Source organism: Erpetoichthys calabaricus, chromosome 3 (assembly GCF_900747795.2).
Source record: "Erpetoichthys calabaricus chromosome 3, fErpCal1.3, whole genome shotgun sequence".
Classification (NCBI taxonomy): Eukaryota; Metazoa; Chordata; class Cladistia; order Polypteriformes; family Polypteridae; genus Erpetoichthys; species Erpetoichthys calabaricus.
This window is the reverse complement of record NC_041396.2, coordinates 88,997,100-89,023,095: the sequence shown is the minus strand read 5'-3', so window position 1 is coordinate 89,023,095 and position 25,996 is coordinate 88,997,100. Positions and strand designations below refer to the sequence as shown.

At 39.6% G+C, this 25,996-nt stretch overlaps 2 protein-coding genes across 2 annotated transcripts in view; one reads left to right on the top strand and one right to left on the bottom strand.

The window, feature by feature from the left end:
- gnai3 (guanine nucleotide binding protein (G protein), alpha inhibiting activity polypeptide 3) overlaps window positions 1–4,970 on the top strand; it is a 134,707-nt gene extending 129,737 nt beyond the window's left edge. Inside the window, exon 8 of the mRNA XM_028797088.2 lies at window positions 2,250–4,970. Within this exon, the coding sequence (XP_028652921.1) occupies window positions 2,250–2,440 (191 nt within the window). The 3' untranslated portion in view covers window positions 2,441–4,970. The remainder of the gene's footprint in view (window positions 1–2,249) is intronic.
- A 3,348-nt stretch (window positions 4,971–8,318) lies between these two features.
- gnat2 (guanine nucleotide binding protein (G protein), alpha transducing activity polypeptide 2) overlaps window positions 8,319–25,996 on the bottom strand; it is a 63,599-nt gene continuing 45,921 nt past the window's right edge. The window contains exons 6-9 of the mRNA XM_028799131.2: window positions 24,244–24,373; window positions 17,049–17,202; window positions 11,966–12,169; window positions 8,319–9,459 (exon numbers count right to left, since the gene is read on the bottom strand). Of these exons, the coding sequence (XP_028654964.1) occupies window positions 11,979–12,169; window positions 17,049–17,202; window positions 24,244–24,373 (475 nt within the window). The 3' untranslated portion in view covers window positions 8,319–9,459; window positions 11,966–11,978. The remainder of the gene's footprint in view (window positions 9,460–11,965; window positions 12,170–17,048; window positions 17,203–24,243; window positions 24,374–25,996) is intronic.

The window sequence follows — 25,996 nt, the reverse complement described above, 5'->3', positions numbered from 1 at the left end:
TTATTTATGTCTCTGCTGCATCTTAAGGTTGTGATCACCAACATTACTGTCATAATTATCAAAGTGAGCATCCTGTTGCCAATACAAACACAAACATGTCTGATGGTTCCAAGAAAATGTCTACACGTGACATGAAAAGAATCCATAGATTTCCTTAAACTGGGGGACTTCATTTAAATGCTAAATTACAGGCAAATGCATGCAGAATTAATAATGCATGGAAATGCTCCCAGACAGTAAATAAATACTGTTCTTCTCATGTAGAGGGGATTAAACATTAAGGGTTATTTTGTTTGTTTGTTTATTTGTTTTTGTTTTAATAAGACTCCTCATAATTATGTATTTATTTTAAGATAAGAGGTAAATAAACAGTGACTAAGACTATGCTGTAGATAATTACTTTTAATTGTGTGTATTTTAACCAAGGGTTTAGCAAAAAAGGTATGGAGAGAAGCTGGCAGGCAATGACATCATACCGTCAGGGAGAGCAAATGCAAAGGGAGAAGCTGAAGGAAGACAAGTATTTGAAAGGCTAGCAAGAAAACTCAATTTTACAAAACATTGTGGGCAAAGTTGAGAGCACCTTAGAGAAAGAGGTCTTGTGGATCTGTTCTTCATTTGAGCCGTCAGCTAAATGAATTGACAGAAATAAACAAAGCATTTTAATGCATTGATTTCTGGGGTACAAATAGTTATGAAAACTAGAAAATAATTGTGGAAAATATGCAGATGTAAACCAAAAGTTAAGAAATAAATGTTTCAGCAAAGGTAGACTAACCAGTGTGTATTTGCTCATACAAACACTTTTGTTTTTTAACTTGTACCTTATAATTAACTTAAAATTACTTCAGGTCAATGGGTAACAAAGACAGAGGGAAAATTCTGCTTTGTCCTATTTTTACTAATGTCACTTACTAAAAATATCTATCAAACCACAGTATTAAAAAATACAGTTAGGGAAAAATGTAGATGCTTTACTACTTTTTTAAATGGTGGGATGACATGCAGCATTACTATGAGGGAGAGGTGGTATAGGCAAGTTCTGGAGCCACACCACATAGTGTCTGTGAAAGCAAGAACAAAAGGGCAGTGTCACCTACGGTGGTCCCAAATAACAAAGCACCAGACCAAGGTTGCATTATGAAAGTAGCAGAAACTCTTAAAGAATTACCTCAGCTAGATTAATAAAAATTAACTCTTTAAATTACACAAACATCTCCAGGTTGTACTAAAGCCAAGTATGCTTTCACGGACATTCCACAAGAAGTTGAAAATATTCCTTTGAGATCCTGGTCCATCTTGATATGAATGTATTATGCAGTTTCTGCAGATTTGTTAGCTGTGCATTCATTCCAGGAATCGCCCATCCTACCACATCCCTGTTGGATTTCAGATCTGGTGACTGGGAAGGCCACTGAAAAGCACTGAACTCATTGTCATGTTCGTAAAACCAGTTTAAAACAACATTTGCTTTGTGATATGGTGCATTATCACTCTTGTAATAACTATTTGAAGAGGAGTAAATTATGGCCATGTAGGGATGCACAGTACTCAAATAGGCATCGTCAACTTTCTGTCCTTGGTTGATAGGAAGGGAACCTCAGATGGTCTTCTGCTGTTGTAGCTCTTCTGCCTCAAGGTTCGACGTGTTAAGCATTCTGAGATGCTTTTCTGCTCAACACAGCAGAGATTATCTGAGTTACCCTGTGTTTCTCTCAGCTTGAACCAGTCTGGCCATTTTCATGTCTTCTCTCATCAGCAAGACCGTTCCCATCCACAGAACCACTGCTCACTGGATTTTTTTTGCACCTTTCTGAGTAAACTGTCTAGGGATTGTAGTGTGCGACAATCCCAAGCGATTAGCAGTTACAGAAAAATTCAAACCAGCCCACCTGGCACTAGCAAGCATGCCATGAGTGAAATCATTGAGACCTCTGACCTGCATCTGTATAATTGTATACATTGCAGTGCCACCGTATCATTGGTTGATTAGATAATTGCAGGTGTACAGGTGCTCCTAGTAATTTGCTCAGTGATTTTATATAAACGTTTTTGTTTCAGAAAAATACACTCATATAAAACAGACTGTAAAGCCCAAGACCTATATATTATATAGTAATGCATACAATGTATTTCTGTGTTTCAAAGCAGTATGTAAATTGTCTTGTAACATCCTCTCTTCACCTTACTTTTTATATGTTTATTATTTGGTAAAAAAATATAGAGCATTTGTGCTTTTTAATTTTTAGGGTCTAACACATATGAAGAGGCAGCGGCATATATCCAATGCCAATTTGAAGATCTCAACAGAAGGAAGGATATAAAGGAGATCTACACACACTTTACGTGTGCTACAGACACAAAAAATGTGCAGTTTGTGTTTGATGCTGTGACAGATGTGATCATCAAAAACAATTTGAAAGAGTGCGGCCTTTACTGAAGTTTTTTTTGGAGAAAATGAAGATGGAACATTTTAGTAGGATCATTTCTGAAGAGGGCTAATACTGCTAGCCCCAGTTCCCTCATACCTAGAACACTCAGGAACCCTGTCAGTTTTTGGATGGAACCTCACTTCGCTATCATCGGGATGTCACATATGTTTAAGCAGTTGTAGAGTCCTGCCAAAACTTTATATGTGTTTTAATGTAATATGAGTACCAATTTGTTTTTTTTTTCCAGTTTATAGGTAGCAGTTAATTTCTCCTACTTTTTACCTAATTTTGTGAACTTACCCCTCCAACCAGAGCCAATCAGTATTTCACGGAAGTGCAAAAAATTATAACGGTTCTTCTGGAAAGATCTTGAAAGCTTGTTTAATTAGAAAGGAAAATAAAATCCTTCGTTCTAGGTGTTCTTTTGGAATGAAGCATGAAAATAGCCTGAATATCACTATTTTTGACAGCAAAGGAAAGTTACTGCTGCTGTTTTAGTATTTTAAATACAAAGACCAAATGTTAACACAAGCTGCATGCAGAATCTTTTAATTCTTTTTCTCAGTTGTGCATTACAGAATGCCTTTTGTTCTACTTTTTTAATCAAATGATAAAGCAACCATTTTTGTTAATTACGAAAATATGTATATAAAATGTAAATTCATTGTAGAACGTGCTAATTTGCCAATGTGTGCAGGTGCCATCTTTTAAGCAATTTTCTAATTTGTTTAATGAAGAAATCCTATTGTTTCCCAGTTTGTTGTCTGCCTTTGCCAAATTCTGCCATTTTAAAATGTATTACTTTACTATGCATTTTGACCAAAGTGTTCTGAAACCGATTTTAAGTGTGTGTTTGCAGATTATCCTGTTTGGGAGGAAATTGGCCTTCCACCAGTTTGACTTTTTGTTTAACTAAGCAAAATATATCTTTTCTCAATGATAAAACGCAAAGTCAATGATAATGCAAGGTTGCTTGATCTCTCCTATAGTAACAGAAAAAATGTGGAAATAGCTGATTGTTTCTCTTATATTCTCTTACTGAATTGCATTGATGAATATGGCTCTTTTTAGAATGTTATAATTTAGAGTGCATATTCATACTATTTATATGAACAAGTATTAGAGAAGGTTTCTTTTCACCATCATAGCAGGGAAGTAGATGCACACAAGCAGAGAAAAATGTGCCTACTCTTCCTTTTTTTTCTATTTAATTTTTTGCCAAAACCAGCATGGTTGTATTTTTTTTTCCAAGGCTAGTATAATTTGCAGGGCATCGGTGTTTTCTCTATACATTTATGCAAAAAGATGATTTTGAATACAATATGCACAATCAATAAGTTTTTTTTTTTTTAATTAAATGATAAAGAATTAAGAGACAAATGAGCAACTATGTTTTTGGTTTCTTTAACCTGTGCTTTGGTAATCACTTACTTATTGCAGTTCCTTTTTTAAAGTCTGCTGCTTTGTACATCTATGCTTTTGTACAATGTAATGCTTCAAGAGCTCTTTCTGTTATCGCCTGTAACTATCTCCTGTGTGTGCTTCTTTTTTTAAATTAAATTCCAAGGACTTTTAAGCCCGAAAATTGTACATTTGTGGGGAAGGCTTCTCAAAGAATACAGGCTTAGTATTTAATCTCTGCTTTAGAGTGATTGCAGTAGAAGTGTATTTGTTTCCTTTAACTTTTTACGTACTGATGTTATCAAGAGGATGTCTTTTTGGACTTTTGAAATTAACCTTAAAATGGCTATGAGATTCATAAAGTACTACCACTGGTATATTCCAGAGAGCAGCAAATGGGTCTGAAATCAAATTTATGTATAATATCTATCCATATATATATATATATATATATATATATATATATATTCATTTGTTTTTCATCTTCTATAAGTGAAGTATTATCTTCAGAATTGAGTGCAGTTGTACAGTTTGTTGCCATTTTGTAAGGTCTGTCTCTGAACTGGGAAAACATTTCTGTAATTAGGATTTAACCCTATTTCTATAGAACTCATTGCACAAAGAGCTATAATCACTTGCAGGATGTTTAAGTGCACATGTGGGTAAGTATTTAATTTTTGCCAGTTTTACTGTTCTGTGGTTCATACTCTGTGAAATAACATTAACTTGGTGAATGACAGAAAAAGCACAATTAACTGTTTTGCTTTTGGGATTTTTATTTTTTCTTTAAGTTGTTCTGTAGATCTCTTTGTTGACTGCATCATCTGATCACACACACACACACACACACACTCCCAAATGTCCAACTTTCATTTCTGGACATGTCGACCAGTGTTAGTTGTGTTTCATACAATAAAAAGCTTAAAAATGGTTCTGTCAGTGTTTCCCAGTAAACATTTTAGCCGCATTGATATTTGTAAAGTAGCTGGAATAGCAAATATGCAGGACTGCAGTTTGCATTGAATGCCACTTTTGAGAAAAATGTAAGATGCTGTATTATATCGACTGTTTTATTATGCCTGAAGCTTATTTGCTTATTTAAAAATAAAAAGAGAACCTTCATTCTGAAATGTAAAATGTGTGTAGCATTTTTTTTTATATATATATTTCATCATGTCTGATCTCATCCAATAAGCAGGTGGTGTTACTTTCTGCCATTATCAACTTTACAGTTCCTCCCTAGATTGAGCAGGCCATGGTTTCTCCTAGGTTGATCGGACGCTCTTATTTGTCACCAGAGATAACGTGCTGAACTTTTGAATATGGTATTCCTGCCTCTGTTTTGCATCAGTTGCTGCTGAGATGGGTTTTAGTTTAATGAAGCAGGTTAAGGAGATGAATGGTTGGTTCTAATGTACATAGAGAGATCTGTGTACCAAAGTGTGTATTAATTTAGACTTTTGATTTCAACATGGTTTACACCTCCTAAACCTCCCAAACAGTATTCCATTTCATTCTAGGTACAATGAAGCGTTTTCAGCATGATTTTCAAAGTAATAAAACTTTGAAATAAAAGATTGAAGGTTTTTTTGTTGTTCAGCATAGCTAATGTTCAGTATAGTTAATTATTTCTGCTGTTTATGTTTCTATACCTTGATCAGGGAAATTAATAATTCTTGAGCATTCAGTATGAGTGAATTAGTGTACAGTATGTATATGTATTCAACATATCTAAATCCATTTGAGGCATTTATGGTAGATTCAGGAAGGATATGTCTAACAGTATTATCAGTTTTCAGGAGCAAAGTGTGAAAAATTTGAAATATGCTTAGTCCAGTTTATGGTCATGAGGGGACTCTGCTAAGTATCGCATACATGTCAGGGCCCATGCTTGGCTGCAGCACTAATCCTCAAAGAGTATGTACCCACAGTCACTCATAAACCTGCCCAGTTAGTCACCAGTTAACCTAACACACACAGACACACACACACATTTTTTGGAATTAAAAAAAAAAAAAAACACAACTCAATAGACAAAATATCATATGCCAGGTGAATAGGGATCACTCCCCATAGATGAATTTGGATGCAGAATCCTGGGGTGCTGAGGCAGTAGCTATCTATACCTACTACTGCACGGTGTGGACGTTCCTAGCTCCTAATAATTCCCTGTTCCTTAGTGGCTAACTATCTTTGTCACTCCATCATCACATTATACCTAATGTGTACTGAGCATACTGGCAGAAGAATGGCGGTCGTCACATTATCCAAGTGGTTTGCTACACATTGGGGATGATTAAAATGGTTCTCCATTATCTATGTTAAGTGATTTAAGTAGGTAGAAAAGCCCTACATTAATGTAATTAATTAACTAATTACTACAACTTATTTTAATATGTTAGACAACCATAGTAATCTGTTTTGGGAACTTATTTTTGAGTATCTCTGGGTGTTCTGCTGCTTTGTATTCCATATTCAGCTTGTTTTTTTTCCTTTTGTGTAATCTTCAAAACCAAGCTGTAACCTACAGTGCATCCAGAAAGTATTCACAGCGCATCACTTTTTTCACATTTTGTTATGTTACAGCCTTATTCCAAAATGGATTCAATTCATTTTTTTCCTCAGAATTCTGCACACAACACCCCATAATGACAACGTGAAAAAAAGTTTACTTGAGGTTTTTGAAAATTTATTAAAAATAAAAAAACTGAGAAATCACATGTACATAAGTATTCACAGCCTTTGCTCAATACTTTGTCGATGCACCTTTGGCAGCAATTACAGCCTCAAGTCTTTTTGAATATGATGCCACAAGCTTGGCACACCTATCCTTGGCCAGTTTCGCCCATTCCTCTTTGCAGCACCTCTCAAGCTCCATCAGGTTGGATGGGACGCGTCGGTGCACAGCCATTTTAAGATCTCTCCAGAGATATTCAATCGGATTCAAGTCTGGGCTCTGGTTGGGCCACTCAAGGACATTCACAGAGTTGTCCTGAAGCCACTCCTTTGATATCTTGGCTGTGTGCTTAGGGTCGTTGTTCTGCTGAAAGATGAACCGTCGCCCCAGTCTGAGGTCAAGAGCGCTCTGGAGAAAATTTTCATCCAGGATGTCTCTGTACATTGCTGCAGTTATCTTTCCCTTTATCCTGACTAGTCTCCCAGTTCCTGCTGCTGAAAAACATCCCCACAGCATGATGCTGCCACCATCATGCTTCACTGTAGGGATGGTGCCAGGTTTCTTCCAAACGTAACACCTGGCATTCACACCAAAGAGTTCAATCTTTGTCTCATCAGACCAGAGAATTTTCTTTCTCATGGTCTGAGAGTCCTTCAGGTGCCTTTTGGCAAACTCCAGGCGGGCTGCCATGTGCCTTTTACTAAGGAGTGGCTTCCATCTGGCTACTCTACCATACAGGCCTGATTGGTGGATTGCTGCAGAGATGGTTGTCCTTCTGGAAGGTTCTCCTGTCTCCACAGAGGACCTCTGGAGCTCTGACAGAGTGACCATCAGGTTCTTGGTCACGTCCCTGACTAAGGCCCTTCTCCCCCGATCGCTCAGTTTAGATGGCTGGCCAGCTCTAGGAAGAGTCCTGGTTGTTTCAAACTTCTTCCACTTACGGATGATGGAGGCCACTGCTCATTGGGACCTTCAAAGCAGCAGAAATTTTTCTGTAACCTTCCCCAGATATGTGCCTCGAGACAATCCTGTCTCGGAGGTCTACAGACAATTCCTTTGACTTCATGCTTGGTTTGTGATCTGACATGAACTGTCAACTGTGGGACCTTATATAGACAGGTGTGTGCCTTTCCAAATCCTGTCCAGTCAACTGAATTTACCACAGGTGGACTCCAATTAAGCTGCAGAAACATCTCAAGGATGATCAGGGGAAACAGGATGCACCTGAGCCTAATTTTGAGCTTCATGGCAAAGGCTGTGAATACTTATGTACATGTGCTTTCTCAATTTTTTTATTTTTAATAAATTTGCAAAAACCTCAAGTAAACTTTTTTCACGTTGTCATTTATGGGGTGTTGTGTGTCGAATTCTGAGGAAAAAAATGAATTTAATCCATTTTGGAATAAGGCTGTGACATAACAAAATGTGGAAAAAGTGATGCGCTGTGAATACTTTCCGGATGCACTGTACCTGTACTGCTGGATTTAAGTAACTAAATTAAGGTTATCACCAAACAAATGCGCTCCTGCAGCGACATCTTCTTTTTTTCGTTAATGTTCTTGGCATCTTTGTCCTATAATGGTACACATCACTGTTGCCTGGTGTAACCAAAAAAGAAAAAAAATCCTTTAAGTCAATGCTGTGTATCAACCAGATATCTTTTACCCCGGATGTTTTTATGTAAAAAGGCATTTTAAGGTTTTAATGTAAATGTCAGCAAAATTAGAAACGGAATGTCTTTCCCTATTGCTCAGAACTAGCCTTCAAAAATGTGGATAATACTCTTAAAAAGTAAAAAGTTCCAAACATCAGGTGTATATCATGCATGATCTTTATTTTGTGTTGCTACATTTTTAAATGTAAGTCAGAAAAAGAAAGGTACACATTTATGCTTTTGGTCAAAATAAAGATGCAATTTGTTTCTCTAAAGTTTTATCTTGGCTGGAAATACAGAATTCTAAATCTTATTATTTACAATAATAAGTATATTTTCCTAAAGTATAACATATAGGGGAAGCCTGTTCGTGACTGTTGCTTCTGATAATAAGGGAGAACATTTGCATTTCCAGATCTTGTGAACTACAAGCTTTTCCAAAACATGTGTTTGTGATTGCTGGACGGAAGTTGCTCGATTGATAAGGTTGTTCCAGAAGGTCCAACGAAAAAGCAAGTTGCATCAATGGGTATCCATTTGTACTCAAAGCTTCAGCTTCACATAAGGATCTCTTTTAAACTGCTAAGGAGATTCACAAAGACTGGCACAGCTGACCATCCCTCCCCTGCCCTTATTTACATGCAGTTGGCAGTGATGCCATTTGATTGATTGGTTTATAATTGGGGGTTGTCTTTCCAAGATATCTTAACAAGCTTTCCCTTGCTACCCATCATGCATTAGTACAGCTCATCTGTAGATTTTAGTTTTGTGTTTTTTTTTGTTTTTTGTTGTTTTTTTTAACAAGCTGTCTCTGTCATTTCTTTTACAAACCCATCATTTAAATTATTGGAATTTATTTACTACATATAAATTACTTCTTTAGCTTTAATTCTGGCCTAGTGTCCAAAGCAGCTCACTTTACAAAACAAAATTGCTGGTTCACTTACCACCTCTGGTTAAGTATGTGGCCCTAAGCAAATCGTTTATCCTGCCTGCACCGCACATTGACAGTAAAAAAATAATCTCCTGTGCTATTGCTGTGTACTTGTAAAGCACCTTGGAATGGTATGCACTAAATAAAGTTAAAAGCTGGTTGTTAATTGCCACCCAAAGTTGAGTATTTTGCTCATAAGTTGTGGCAGAGAAAAGGATCCTGCCAGCAATTTTCTCAGCCTTCAGTAATAGTCACTGTGGCTACAATGGTAATCTCCTTTAATCCTGTCATGGCGCTGGTGGCATTTAGGATCAGATGGTCATCAGAAGGTGGTGACGAAGAAGGAAGAGAGCAGGGATCCCTAGAAAGAGAGAGCATGAAATTTAATCACACTTTTAACATATTAAAATATCCCCTTAAAAATATTGTTCACACTTCCCATGTACTGATACACCTCATTTATTGGAACACGTGATTTCAGAGTATTGCTGAATGGCAAAAAAAAAAAAGTAATGTCTGTCTACCTGCTCTTTCGCAGCTTGGTCTGAGAGTCCTTGTGACTCCTGTGGAAGCTAACTGACCCCTGACCCCTTTACTTTTAAGTATATGCCAATAAACAGTAAGCAAAATGGCAAATATTCCCTGAAGTTGCATTGTCTGCATCATACATGCATAGCAGCAACACTGAAAGGAAGAACAGATGTCTTCAGGAGGGATGTTGGCAACTGAATGTTGTTAAGATTTCAAACAGAATCTAGTGGACTGGTTTGGGAGCTGCTGAGGCTGTAAATTGCCACTGCACCAATGGTGGTGTTAGAGTGTATGTCATTCTGGAATGGGCATTTGGACATTAGTTATGTTGCTAATAGCTATTACAGCTTTTAATGAGGGATTTTCAGTTTATTTTTAACATACGACTCCCAAGCCCCATTTTCAGCAGCCATTTCTTCAGTGCCTTAACTAGTTTAGCATGAGTTAGTCATTTTAAGTGTTTAATTGGTTATTAGAGAAACCTTTTAATTGCATTAGCACTGCTAAAACCTTTCTTTCTGTTCAATAAAACAGGTAGATGTTCTGTTCTTGGGGTGCAAGGTTAATACAATTTTTTTTTTTTTTTGCAGGTTATTCCAAATGACAAATTGTTTATTGTGGAGAATTTATCCCCATTGGAGTTTCGTGTGTGCTGTTTAGAGGTATAGTGGAGTTCCCTCTTGGAGTTTTGTGCTCTTTTATTAAATGGTCAGCATGTTAAAAACAGGACTGTCCAAGAAAATAGTGGGTTCCGAAACTAAGTGGATGAATGATTGCCTATGACCAAAAAAAATAATTAAACTGAATTATATTATTTACCAGAATGTTTGATATCGATGTTCTGTGAGGTAATGCATCTTCACCATTTTTAGGTAGATGTAATGTATGTATGAGAACTTTAATTTTAAAATGCTCTGTGTGTAGATCCTAATCTGTTCTATTAGGCAGCCGTACATCACTGTGTGCCTCAAAGCTACTTGGGTAATTCTCTTCTGTGAGTAATGCGATCAATAGGGACTGCCTTTTACATCCTGTGCTGTCTGCTGCCTTTTTGAGTGTAGATACTCTTAACAGTAACATTGTCTTACTACATTTTATGATAACCAGGATGTAAGTAGTGGAAAGTATTCACAAAAGTTTTGTAAATGACCATTTAAAAGTTTTCTTTATTCATTTCTAAGTATCAATAAAAAGTGAGTTGGTGGTTAGCACTGCTGTTTTGCCACTCTAGGAACCCAGCTTCAGTCCTTAGCCCCTAGCCACCGGCTGAGCTGAATTGGGAAAATCCTGTACTTAAATGCAAGTTTTATTTTTGCTGGGTTCTCCGTTTTCCTCCCACATCCCCAAAAACATGAAGGTTTTGTTACAGTTCTAAAGGTTATAGTGAAACAGTCAACAGCAGGCGTCAGGCTGACTTGTGCCACTTTTCATGTCCTCAGAATGTGTGGATTGGCTTCTTGACTTATGATTTCACCTTCTGTCCAAAACCAGTCACTGCATCTGTTCAATACAAGTTTAGTGACTGAATTGGCAGCTAAAATCCTATTACATTTATGTATTTAGATGGTTATCGTTACCTAAAGCAACTTAAATTTCACAAGGATAAAATAGTTTTGTTGCTTGTACAATAGATTTTTTTATCATGTAAGGGATTCATTTGGGCTTTCACAATGACAAATGAAAGAAAAAGCTGGTGAAGCCTCATGGAACAGAATGGCAGGCATTCTAGTAACCTTCTGCTTTTCTAGGAGACGATAATTAATAACTCTAAGGCAGTAGCCCTTGAGTACATGAATGGAAAACTTGGGTATTATGGTCCAAATCAGCAATGATGTTATACAATGTGTCCAGCAGCTCTAAGGGATGAGGAGCTTACCAAGGTTTGAGTTGCTAGTCCCTTAAGCCTCACTTCCAATTAAAAATATAGCAGTTTTAAATTGCACAGCTACATGCACATCACCAAAATTAATGGAGTACTTGAAGCTTGTCCACAAATTTTTAAAATGTTTTTCTGCTCACCCATATTCCTATTTATGGACTCCATCATATTTGGCATGTCTTTTATAATCCCCGTTCATTGTCAAACAAGGAGTGGAAGTAGTATATAGTATCCTTTATTTAGTAATTGCACTGGTACAATAGCATAGGCAGATTAACAACAAGATGAAAAAGGTGGTGAATCCTAGCAGAAATAATGCCGGGCATTCTTTTCCCTACTACTTCACTGATAGTGCATATGCCTTATTGTACTGCCAATTATAGAATGACTTCCAGTATAATAAAGTTGGCAAGCATTTTAGTAAATAGAATCACAAGTGAAAATCTGCAACTCTTACTTGGTCAGGGTGTCTAGAAGAGACCACAGTCTTTTAGGTTTTCTTTGATGATGATGTCTGTTACTGCATCGAACACAAACTTGACGTTCTGTGTATCTGTGGCACAGGTCAAATGTGAGTACACTTCCTTGATGTCTTTTCTCATGTTAAGGTCCAAGAACTGATTTTTGATGTAATTCCCAGCATCTTCAAATGTGTTGGGTCCTGTTGGAAAACAATAGCAGAATAAGGAACCCTGTAAGGGACATTTAAAATACCTGGTGGAGGGGATTCGAGAGCTGGAGGTGAGAGATGTGAAGAAAGACATGTTGTGGTTTATGTAACCTTGGATGAGAGTTGAAAGTTGTGATGAGGAACGGGGATTGGGGTTTTACCTTATCTACTGTATGATAAGGTTGTTACAAAATTATGAAAATCATAACCAAGATGACCTAGATTTGTTGGGAGCAGATTTTACTCCTATGTCATTAAGAGGTTCCGGATTGAAGTTGCTACAATTGGTTATGCTCGTGTGAATGTATTAGATGATATGCAGGGCAATGATAAGTTTTGTGAGTTGTGACACACAGTAGTGTCGTTTGTACCTTAACAAAGTATACTTCACTCTCAGGATGTAGCTCTTATACCCTGTGAGGCCAGCTACCGGGTCAAGCAATCATGTAAAAAATCTTTCACTACAGTAATCCCTCCTCGATCGCGGGGGTTGCGTTCCAGAACCCCCCGGGAAAGGTGAAAATCCACAAAGTAGAAACCATATGTTTATATGGTTATTTTTATATTGTCATGCTTGGGTCACAGATTTGCACAGAAACACAGGAGGTTGTAGAGAGACAGGAACGTTATTCAAACACTGCAAACAAACATTTGTCTCTTTTTCAAAAGTTTAAACTGTGCTCCATGACAAGACACAGATGACAGTTCCGTTTCACAATTAAAAGAATGCAAAGATATCTTCCTCTTCAAAGGAGTGCGCCTTAGGAGCAGAGAATGTCAGAGAGAGAGAGAAAAAAGCAAACAAAAATCAATAGGGCTGTTTGGCTTTTAAGTATGCGAAGCACCGCCGGTACAATGTAAAGGTAGTCTTTCAGCATTTTTTTAGAGGAGCGTCCGTATCCTCTAGGCCAGTGTGCGAACAGCCCCTCTGCTCACACCCCCTCTGTCAGGAGTAGAGAATGTCAGAGAGAGAGAGACAGAGAAAAACAAACAAACAATCAAAAATCAATACGTGCCCTTTGAGCTTTTAAGTATGCGAAGCACCGTGCAGGAAGTATGTCGCTTGATAAAGCAGCTGCACAGAAGGGAGCAACGTGAAGGTAATCTTTCAGCATTTTTAGACGAGTGTCCGTATCGTCTAGGGGTGCGAACAGCCCCCCTGCTCACACCCCCTCCGTCAGAAGCAGAGAATGTCAGAGCGAGAAAGCAAACAATCAAAAATCAATACGTGCTGTTTGATCTTTTAAGTATGCGAAGCACAGTGCAGGAAGCATATCGCTTGACAAATCAGCCATATGTAAGCCCAGCAAGAAAGAGAGCAATGTGAAAGTAATCTTTCAGCGTTTATTGAGGAGCGGCCATATCCTCTAGGGGTGCGAACAGCCCCTGTGCTCACAATATATTTGAGGAGTTTTATGTAATACGTAATACGTGCTCTGGTTGGGTAGCTTCTCAGCCATCTGCCAATAGCGTCCCTTGTATGAAATCAACTGGGCAAACCAACTGACGAAGCATGTACCAGAAATGAAAAGACCCATTGTCCGCAGAAATCCACGAACCAGCAAAAAATCCGCAATATATATTTAAATATGCTTACATATAAAATCCGTGATAGAGTGAAGCCGCGAAAGTCGAAGCGCGATATAGCGAGGGATTACTGTATATAATACAGGTGAACTATGCCACATACCGGCTCAGACAGTACCACATCTGCAAGCAACAGGTGCCGACATCACACTACTAGTAATCGAATTGTTACAATATTTATGGTTGACTTTTAGTATGAAAGTATGCGTGTGGTATTTCATAAATTGTCACAAAAAATATTTGAAAGAATCGCAGCAATTGCGCTACATAAGAAATGCCTAAGTTTCAAAATTTTCAAACCAATCAAAAAGTTCTGACTAATAGATGTCAACCAATGCGATGAACCCTTCCACTGACTGAGCAAGCGTGAGCTATAGGCTGAAAACTGCAATAAGCATTACACCGCTCTTCTGATTTTCGCTATATCATACAGGTGAACTATGCCACACACCAACTCAAACAAACCACGTTTGCAAGCAACAGGTGCCGACGTCACACTCCTATTAATCGAATTGCTACCATATTTACGGTTAACTTCTAATCTAGTGTGAAAACATACATGTTATGTTCCATAACTTGTTACAAAAAATATTTGAAAGAATCGTAATTACTCTACATGAAGAATACCCAAGTATCAAAAAGTTCAATCCAATCCAAAAGTTCCGACCAATAGATTTGAACACATGCAATGAACCCTCCCACTGACTGAGCAAGCGCGAGCGATAGGCTGAAAACCACAATGTGCATTTCACCGCTCTTCTGATTTTCGCTATAATCTTACAGGTGAACTATTCCACACACTGACTCAAACAATACCACGTTTGCAAGCAACATGTGTTGACGTCATACTCCTAGTAATCAAATTGTTACCATATTTAAGGTTGACGTTTAATTTAGTATGAAAGCATACATATTTTATTTCATAACTTGTTACAAAAAATATTTGTTAGAATTGTAGTAATTATTCTCCATAAGGAATACCCAAGTATCAAAAAGTTCAAACCAATAGATTTGAACCAGTGCGATGAACCCTCCCACCAACTGAGCAAATGAGAGCGATAGGCTGAAAACCGCAAGCAACATTATATCACTCTTCTGTTTTTTTTGTGCTCTCGCATGTTACTTCACAGAACAGCAAATATCTACAAGTGATACATCAGTACTTACAGTAGATTCTCCTGATCAAAACAAGACCCAGCACATTATTGTACGATAATAAGAGGAGTCACAAGGCCACCTTTGACAAGTACCACCTCACATTTCTGGGTCATTAGCTCTGACCCAATAGGTCACACACTCGCAAACCTCGTACCATTATATGGCAGGGACGGTGGCGTTTTAATTCAGAAATTTAAAATACACCATTTAAAGCAGGAGCAATAATTCAATGTAAATGTGTAGGTAGGGTAAGGGGGTGCTTGGGTGTAAGAGTGTATTATGGAATAGGGGTCAGAGTTTTTATATGATTTACTGTCTTATGTGCAATAAAACTGGTCTGAACCTGGATGCCTGTTTGGAGAAGGTGGAGTCGGTGGCAGCATGGTCCCAAATGCTGTAACTTTGTGTTATCAACAGGAAACTTTAGACAGGGGCAGTTGACATGTCTGGCAACACCTCAGCAGTGACTAAACTGCCCTGGCATTACTTGTACATAAGATATACTGTATCAGAAATCATACCTTTGAGAGTATTACTGTGAGCGCTTGTTTTGAGCAGCAGTTTCTAAGTAAAAAGCAATGTTTAAATTTGACACAAACACAAATTCTGTCACATTTGAGAAGTAATCAAGCATTAGTGTAAAATTGACTGTCCTGCCTTTATTTTTTTTAAATAATGTGTGTATTTTGGGGTAACACCCCCCTCCCCCCCCCCCAGGTGGAGGTTGCTGAAAAATGCCCTCAGGATGTAATTAAGTTTGTGGAGCTGGAGCTTACTCTGACAACCAGTGATGCAGGGTTGGAGCAAACCCCGAGTGTGATATCAGTCTGTTTCAAGGCTCACTCATCCAAACATGCTGCTGCTTCTTCTTCTCTCGGCTAATCATCTTTTTGCATATCCTCCTGTCCTGTGCATCTTGCTCTGTCACTCCCCCCACCTGCATGTCCTCTCTCAACACATCCATAAACCTCCTCTTAGGCCTTCCTCTTTTCCTCTTACCTGGCAGCTCCATTCCCAGCATTCCCAGCATCTCTCCTCTGCACACGTCCAAACTAATGCAATCTTGCCTTGTTTAGAGAAAATACGTACATTTACTCATTCTCAGCCTGATTAACACATGTATACAGATTGTACACCTGTACATTCTAGCCAATCAGCTTTCCCATTATTAGGATATAGGAGAAGCTCCTATAGATCTCTTAAATGGGAGAACATTCAAAACTCTGATAGATGTTACAAAGTGATAGAAAACAGCAAGGTTAGAGAACCCGGATTTGTGAAATAGAAATTTAGAATTTGTGATGGATCTAAAGCAGTTTTAATTTAATGAAGGGCTTTGTTGAGATCCCTGAAAAGTTGGGGCTGGGAAGCTGGAGGAGCACCAGCTTGCCACGATGAACTGTAGAGAAACATTTCAGGGAGATTGTTATAATTTGCAGTGGTCAGAAGTGGTTACCTCAGCAGTGATATTCATGTCTCTGGTGACTCTTCCTATGAAGTCAGTAAATAGTTTGGGAGAGCATGGGGGTCATGAGAACACTGGAAAGGGGTGTGAGGTGCTCCCAATGTCTATGCAAAAGGATGAATGTCCAAATCTTTAGAGCCCTGGTGCTTCCTGTCTTGCTATATGGTTGTGAGACATGGATGCTATCCAGTGACCTGAGATGAAGACTGGATTCCTTCTCTACTGTGTCTCTTTGGAGAATCCTTGGGTACCGCTGGTTTGACTTTGTGTCGAATGAGCAGTTGCTCATGGAGTCCCGAATGAGGCACATTACCTGCATTATGATGGAGCGTTAGTTACGGCACTACAGCCATGTGGCGCGATTCCATGAGGGTGATCCAGCTTGCAGAGAACCCGAGTGGCTGGACTAGAATAAGAGGATGAACACATGACTGCAACAGAGGGTCATTTACAGTGGGTGGGACTGGGCCTGGGGATTGCCATCCAGGATCCCAAGTTGTTTTGTCGTGTGGTGGGTGTACCAGTGCATGCTCCCCAACCTGACCTGACCTGTCAGCCATAGTGTGAGACATATGGAACAGTAGGGTATGAGTGGTAAGTACATTGGCCTTTCTATTCAAATACATAAAAAACAAAGTTGAACTTTAAATTATAACCTACCATCGTATTCTGGGAAGCAGATACTCAGGTGGACTTTTTTAACTTTTTCTTCAAAAAGATCTTTTTTATTTAAGAAGAGGACAATAGATGTAGCTGCAAAGAACTTGTGATTGCAGATGCTATTGAAGAGATGCAGGCTCTCGTGCATACGGTTCTAGAGAGAAAGAGAGAGAAAGAGTGAGTGAATGTATAACTGCAAGCATAGTAGCACTGAAGAGTTAAGAGACAGAAATACTGTATAAAAGAGCAGACACAGACATGGAGGCCTTGTTCTTTATAGCAATTGCTCTATAAATTGCTCCTTTCGTATCCTGTATTTTGTATGTATTTTCAATGGAGCATTATTTACTCAAAAAACTATCATGAACCTTTCACTGTTTAACTACATATTTATTAAAATCTCTAAACCTGGGAAGGCACCCTGTGTTGTACTGCTTACCTGCATGAAACAACTAAAGTCAAAGTGAACTTTATTGTCATCTCAACCATATACAAGTATACAGATAGACGAAATTGCGAAGCTCAGGGTCCACAGTGTAACAACATGATGTGCAAATAATAATTTAAAATTTAAAATTAAAAATTAAAAACACAAACAAGACAAGACATTGTGCAAAGACCGGACAAAGAAGTAGCAGCAATATTAATGTGTAAGATATGTAATATAATAAATAAATAATAGATATAGATAATACAGAAATGATCAGTGTATGATAATAGTTGTTTAAGACGTGTAAACAATGACAGGTCAGAATGTTTTACAGCAGAAGGATAACAAAAGTGTCAAAATACTTAAAGGTCAGTAGGAGATTTTCAGTTCTTTTCTACCTGCACACTCGTCTTTGCAGGACAGTGGCTCGCATGTATAAAAGTTCTGTTTTTAGAGGTGGTTGAGGCTGTGTGGAAGGTACCAGGGGGCAGCCTGGTGTTAAGGAGTCTAACAGCTTGGGGGTAAAAACTCTCCTGCAGCCTGGCAGATCTGGCTTTGATGCTGCAGTATCTTCTCTTGGATGGCAGAAGTGTGAAAAGTCCATGTGAGGGGTGTAAGTGGTCCTGCACAATTCTGCAGGCCTTGCGGACGCTGCGTTTGTAAAATATGTCCTGTAGTGAAGGGAGAGGCACCCCAATAATGTTCTCTGCTGTCTTCACTATCCTTTGCAGGCGCTTGCGGTTGGATATGTTGTGAACGATTACTAAATGGTAGTTTCCTGAAGAAGGACAGAGAAGATAGCTTCATATACTTTGTTTGGAAATTAACCAAACCAGCCTGATGTGCGTGTTTTGTCACTGAGTGAAAATTATGATTAAGCAGTAACTGCCAGCTCAGCCTCTGATCTGCTTTTCTCAAGTGTCAAAGTGAGATCCCAGTGTAACCTACAGGTCTCTTTTTACTACTTTCTTATCAGGAGATAGTGCAACACAGCAAATGGCCCCATTGTAAGTCTCCTGAATTTCTTTGATTCCTGAAGGTGTGTTGGACACATCAATATGTTCAAATTACATTTCATTAATAGTGGAATTGTTCTCAATCCATTAAATGAAACCTAATGGGTAATTTTGTGAGTTTATGTGTTTGAAAGAGACTGATGCCTTCAACTCATCTACAGTACTTGAGATGAGAAAACCATCTCTGGTTTTATGGTATTCTTCATTCAGTTTCATTTTGATTCTTACAGGACAGTTTAAACTTTGGACATAGCATGTTATAGTATAGGACAGAAGTTCTGAAGGGTTGCTGGGTTTTTGTTTCAATCTCTTTTTAAATTGGTTGTGGAACAAGCCCCGGACACAGATAGGCAGACATGTTCTTTTGCACCACCACACGTTTATTTACACTATTACTATTATTTACAATGTCCAAAAGTGCTCCACAAACCCCAATCTTCCCCAAAGTCCAGGCCAAACACACCTCTTCGGACCGCCTGCTTCTCTCTCTCTCTGACCTCGTCCTGCTTCCATCCGACTCCAGCCTCGCATGAAGTGAGACGGCCCCTTTTATCCATACCCGGATGTGCACCGGCAATCTTCTACCGACACGCCCCAGTGTGGCAGAAGTGCCGACTGTCTCCCCAGAAGCACTCCAGGTGTTTCCTCTCTTCTTCCCCCAGCACTTCCTGGTGTGGCGGAAGTGCTGGGGTCCAGGGTCCTCTAGGCATGGGGACACCCCCTGGTGGTGACCACAGGCCCCTACAGGGTTGCACTTCCAAGCCCTGTACCCGTGGCCCCCAATACAACCAGGGCGGTTGCCCCCCTCGTGTTCTGGAGGAGGCATGAGCCCTCCTCCTGTCTCCCCGGGCGTCCCGGCGGGGTAGGAACCCCAGCCGGGTGCCACATGGTACAACAACAGCAGCAAGAACATTTATTTCTATAGCACATTTTCATACAGGCAGTGTAGCTCAAAGTGCTTTACAAGACGACAAAAAGAAAGTTGTATGAAATGAAAACAAAAAAGAATAGCCAATAATATTAAATAATAAGTAACAAAGGCAAAAGGTAAGGTCAGAAGAAACAAAAACTCCAGTTAGGCTGGAGAAAAAAATAATAAAATCTACAGGGATTCTAAGGCCAAAAAGACCACCCAGCCCCCACTGGGCAGTAACAGTAAGATTTTTCAAGACAGTATATATTGTCAGGTTATTGTGGCATTTGTTGTTTTATATGCCTGTCATTACAATTCTTTGCTATGTTTTTAAAAAGTTTATATATATAAATATATAATATATGGTAGCCAGTTACTGCTACTAAAGGAATAGACTTTGTTGTTTTGATTTTAATTGACATCCATTTTAATATTCCTAAAGCTTAGGCTGTTTGTTTATTCCTTACTCATCTGCCAGTTGAGTCCTTGCGTTGCTAATCCATATGATTAAAACTTGGATTCGATGAAGACCTGAAGCCATTGTGGCTCTGGATTTTGAGATCCCTGACCCAAATGTCACTGTCTCTGTACTTAATTTTTAACTGACATGAGGTTAAAGGGTAAGTTACCAATTTTTCAATTTGTAGCTATTTCTTCACAATCATGGTATATATTAATTTACCATGTAAAATTGCATTCTGACGTGGAGCATATTTTATAGTGATCCCCCACTATATCGCGGTTCAGCTATCGCACCCCCGCTACATCATGGATTTATTATTATTATTATAGACCTTAGCTGGACATCCACATATCATATGTTTTTACAAAGTGTGTTTTAATACGTTTACATGTGTTTAAAGCGAGTGGGAGGGGTATTTTAAGACTTCAACTATAAAAAAAAAAAAAAATGTTTATTTATATGGTCTTTCTATATCACGAATTTTCACCTATCGCTGATGGGTCTGGAACGTAACTTCCACGATAGGCGGGGGATCACTCTATACTGTTTAAAAATACCTTGTCCATTCCTTTTGGCTTACAACAGGAATAATGAATGCATGGGTCTATAGGTGAACAAAAAAGTTACCAAATGAGTCAACTTACAAGCAGCAAAGGTTTAAATTTAAGAAAATATGCAATCAACATTTATGAGGAGTCCTTGTGATAACAAAAGGAAACAAGAATTAGCAGAGATTCTTGTCACTACTGGAACAGATTAGAGCAGAGTTTTCTTTCTTTTAAATTTCCTTTTTAATTATTCTGGTGTGTGTTCAGACGTATGTATGTATGTATGTAAGTAAATGTCTACGCGTGGAAGTGTGTGTGTCTGTCCAGCCCGGTAGTGAGAGGTGGAGTTGGGGTAAAGACTCCACCTCTGAGGATACACAAGCGAGGCCAGAATGTTGGCAAAACGAAACTTCTGAAGAAAGACAGTCGCTTAGCCACTAATGCACAAGCGATGTGAGGACATCAGCAAAAATAAACCAAATTTTTTTTCTGATGATTTCAATAGTTTCTAGGACCCTGTGCTTTTTACAGCACAGCTTATGTATACAGTGGAACCTTGGATTGGAAGTAACTTGGATTGCGAGTGTTTTGCAAGACGAGCTAAAATTTTTAATACATTTTGACTTGATAAACGAGCGAGGTCTTGCAATACAAATAGTACGTTTACACTTTGTCTGCTGAATGTCACGTGATCACAACTGAGCTGATGGTTCTTCTCTCCCTCGCTGCAGGATTGTGGGCAATCGTCCACTATTCCCAGGCTCAGTCGGCGTGCCTCACTCATATAGTCAACATCCGTACGAGCGTATACTGTTTACTATAGCATTGTGACCGTGTGTGTGTGTTGTAACATGTGAGCCTGTGTCTTGCACCCCAAAACATGAGGCTGAGTCTCAGTACTTTAGCAAAACCAGCTTTATTTAGCTTGAAAAGCAACAGCGCGGTTATTTATTGTAGTGTGATCTGCCACTCTCTCCTATACACAGACACAGCAGTCAGGCAGGGTCGGGGCCAAGTAGTACTGTGCCCTGCGCATTTATAATGTTCCTTGTTCTTTGTATCACCCATCGACGGCAGGCGCTTATAGCATGACTGCGATCTTTTCAGATTCGCTTTTACGGCGAACTGCTACAGCGCTGGGAGCCGGCGGTTGCTTTGGGACACTCTTCCGCGTGTTGTCCCGTTGGGTGGAATCCCACAAGAGTTTAGAAACTCACTGACACCAGCCATGATTCTTTTCAAAGGTAAAGCGCAGGTTAATTTGTTTTATGTATTTTTACTTTATATTTTGTATTAATCATTTTTATATGAAAAGTTTTGGGTTGTGGAACGAATCACCTGAGTTTCCATTATTTCTTATGGGGAAATTCGCTTTGATACACAAGTAATTTGGATTACAAGCACGTTTCCGGAACGAATTATGCACACAATCCAAGGTCCCACTGTATATGCATTTACTGTATGTATGTACAGTATGTATGTATGTATGTTGTGAAGGATGGCCGGCTTCATAATCTGGCCCTCACCCCCAGGCCGCCAGGAGGAGCTCTCCCGACAGCATGGACGGGCCCCGAATTCCAGCAGGGCCTCATGGACTATGTAGTTTTTATACACAGCCCTGCTAGATACCCTGGGGACCACTGGGAGTCGCTGTCAGGAGGCCCGTAGACTCATTTGTGCCCTATAACCAGGAAGTGCGTCATAATCCCGGGACAGGAAGAAACAACGTGCTTCCGGGGTGAAGATAAGGACTGTTTACCCTGACCCAGAAGGAATAAGGACTTGTGGACTGTTGGGCAGGAACACCTCCGGGTCAAGGAGTATTAAGGACTCTGAGAAAGCCCAGTACACTGAGCTGAGCTGGGAGGTAGGGTGGCTAAGTGTCTGGGAGAGGAGGAGAAGAGAGTATTGTGATTAGTTTGTTTATTATATGAGTAGTGTGGAGTGGAGCGTGCTTGGTGCACTGTGTGATAAGAAAATAAAGAAGTCTTGTACTTTTACCTGGTGTTTGGAGTGGTACCTAAGGGTTCAAGAGGTGGATCGATACCTCTACTGCTACAATGTCTATCTATCTATCTATCTATCTATCTATCTATCTATCTATCTATCTATCTATCTATCTATCTATCTATCTATCTATCTATCTATCTATCTATCTATCTATCTATCTATCTATCTATCTATCTAGATTATGTTTCCACTCTGTTTCTCTGCTCACAGCCTCTGTCGTGGGTGAAGATATGACAACCTAACAATCCCCCCACTGCCAATCTATATTCTGCTTATCATCGTACTTTTGACTGTGCAATTCTGTTTTTTCAACAGTTGTGTTCTGCCATCTTAGGAGTATTTTTTTTTTTTCAAAATGGTGCTTAATTTTTGGCCATTATATTCTGTGTTGTTATCTTATGTAGCATACAGAGCAAGATTCACACAAAGTGGCAGAGAAGTTCTTGAGCATATAAGAGTTTTGTTGTACTTTGTACAAATAAGCTTTAAACTCTATGCAGACCTGGGCGCTGTGAGGCAGGAATGACAGCTCTGCACTATCTGTAGAAGCCAGCATTAAAGGAGTGCTGGGGGGTGACGGTGTAGACCACATCCACAGCACTTGCTGAGCCTGTATACTATCACCTTGTTTGGAGGCTCTGTTAGTTGTGCCTGATATGATAGAGTACAAGTACACTTTTCATGCTGAATGAGCTTGTGCTCCTGATGCATAGCCATGAAAGTGACCCCAGGGAAAGAGTGGCATACATGTTGCCTCTGACCCTGGGTGGGTAAGCAGACTGAGGTGGGAGCGTGTGTCGCTGCATAGTGGAAGTGGCCATTGAAATAATGTAATAAGCTTCTGTATAGTTAAAGAATATAAGCAATTTCAAAAGTGACTTTTTCAGTTATTATTGCCTAGTGGTCTACAGTGCTGTGCAGAGTGGAGGCAGAAGCTCTGCGTTTTTCCCAGTTGATCCTGGGGATCATCAGGGGTGTTTTCTTGCTCCTACTCTGTTCAGTGCTTACATGGACTGGATGTTGGCCAAGGTCGTGGGGTACAGGGGCTGTGGGGCATCTGTTGGTGAAGAAAGATTCACTGATCTTGACTTTGCTGATGATGCTGTGATCTTTGAAGAGTAGGATCTGATTGGGGCTCTCGAGAGACTGAGCGAGGAGCCTGAGTGTCTGGGTTTGTGAGTGGCCTGGATAAAAACCAACATCCAGGCCTTTAATGAGCTCTTGGGCACAGCCCAAGTGTCGACCTTGTCGAGACGTTTACTTACCTTGGCAGTGACATTCATTTGCCATGATTGTGAAGAAACAAATTCGACTTGAGAAATACTGAAGTAAGAGTGGCCCCCAGAAAGTGTTTTTTATACTGCAGGTCCGGGAGGTTCAGAATACCAAGGATATTTGCATGGAGAGATTTGTGGAGTGCTAACAAAGCAAAAAAATAAATAAATGAGAGCAGGAGAGAGGATATTGTTTGCAAAGACTTCTGACGATGACTGAAAAGCATGGGATTTTTAATTAAGTTGGTGCAAACTGCAGCTGCTTGCACAACAATGTGGTGAAAGAAGGGCTGTTGTAGAAACCTCATGTGGGGATCCTGAGACGTGCTGAGATGAATCACTTCATCAGTACACAACGAAAGGACACCTCCCTACAAAGGAAGTTTACAGCCATATTCCTTATCTCTAGACTTAAAACCAAAATCCCTCAACCGTTAGCAGATGTGCACAGAATCTTTTGGTGGTTTCCTTTCAACCGTGGCCAGAGTCAGCAAGAGATGACATACAGCAGTAGCAATTTGAGATGCGTACATCCACCTACCACTTCATCATCCTCTACCAGTACCATATCATATGCACTGAGAGCAGCACAGAAAATGATGCAGGTCACCCCTTCAAAACAGTGAATCCATTTCTTCCGCTCTGACCGCTGACCTCCCACATCAAACATTCTGCAAGATTAAAAAACAAAAGTTATTTTCAGTGCATGCTAGTGGCAGCTTTAGCCAGAGGACTGTGAGTGTTCAGTCGGACTGGACTGTATGTACGTATCTGTGTATCCACAGGTAAGTTGTTCAGCCGGTGTTTGCCTTTCTTTCTGTCTTCGGTTAGTCATTTACTCTGAATGAGGCAAGAAAAATATCGGACTGTTGCTAACTTTTCCGACAAACTAGTGATGGCTTAAAGTGAAAGCCATCCTAATTTCATAATATAGGAAGAACTACCTGTTGAACCTGGATAGTCTTTACAAGATGTATTAACTCCTAGCAGCACCTGTCTGTTTCATATTACATGCGATTAAGTCCTCCCACAGTTAGTCATCTTTACACTACAAGTGGACCCTTGCTATAGTATTCAAGCACATACTGCTGTACTCTATTATGTTGCTTTGTGCTGCTTCCAGTCGGTTCCTGTTGCACTTGAATTAGTTCCTACTCAACATTTTAACTTTGCAGTATTTCACGCTTGCGTGTCGGAGGATTCCTTCACAGGCTCAATCAAGGTATGCAATAAACTGCCAGGACGAGATGGGGTGCTGCCGCTAACTCTTAAGTTCTTTTTCTCCTCACAGAGCAGAGAAATCGCTCAGTGAGAGCAATTAGCTCCACCCCTTTCGGTCTGAACGCCATAAAGTGTGGGCATCCCAGGAAAAGATGTCTTTTTTGGACAGAGCAAGCCGTTGAGCCAGACCTCATTCAGTCTTTCTAAGGCCCCGGATTGGGGAAATGCACAAAGACGCGCTTTGTTTTTCCTTTAAAAAGTATTTTCTTTTTCGCAGGAGATGAATAAAGGGGATGACCCTGTTGTTGTCACGACTGTCATTGAGCCACCCGACGACACATGTTACTAATTGTGTAAGTATCACTGCTTATTGTCACACTCTGTTGCATGTAGTTATATACTTATGGTGAATATGGTCACTTGTTCCTCCACACATGACTTATTTGTTCATGGTTCGCTTATTCTGCGCTAAGTCAGTTCTTGTTGCAGTCAGTTTTGCCTTGCTGTACTCTGAATATTTCTTCCTACTGCACATGGCTACTCTCTGACACACTTTTGCATGCCGGACACCCACCACATTACTAAAGTCCATGCTGTGCAGCTCCTGAACCTATCTGTTACTATTTAGAGTCTTTTGCCTTTTAACCTAAAGTGAACATGGTGCTCAGAAGTACCTGGAGAGAAGCATTTCAGTTTTCACATGGGGTAAGATGGACACAGTTGAAAGTTTACAGTTGGGAGGAACAGCCAGTCACCCAGCCAACTTTGAATCCACTGATTGGACATGAGTACGCATGATACTAAACAAAAGAGTTAGAATTTGTTGTTGTGTTATTTATCTGAGACTGTTGATTGGTTTAGAAGGGTTGGGTGTTGGCCGGACGCAACAGAAAAACTAAACAGGTACAAATCTTAGTATGGGTTTGAAATTAGTTCAGCTTTCACCTCTGGAAGAGCTTCTCTTATATGTAAAAGGATTGACTCAATAGACCCTTTTCAGGATGCCAGTAATGGAGGTGTTTTCAAGAAGCTGTGACCAAAAGAACTGAATTCTCTGAGGCAAACTGGGGTCT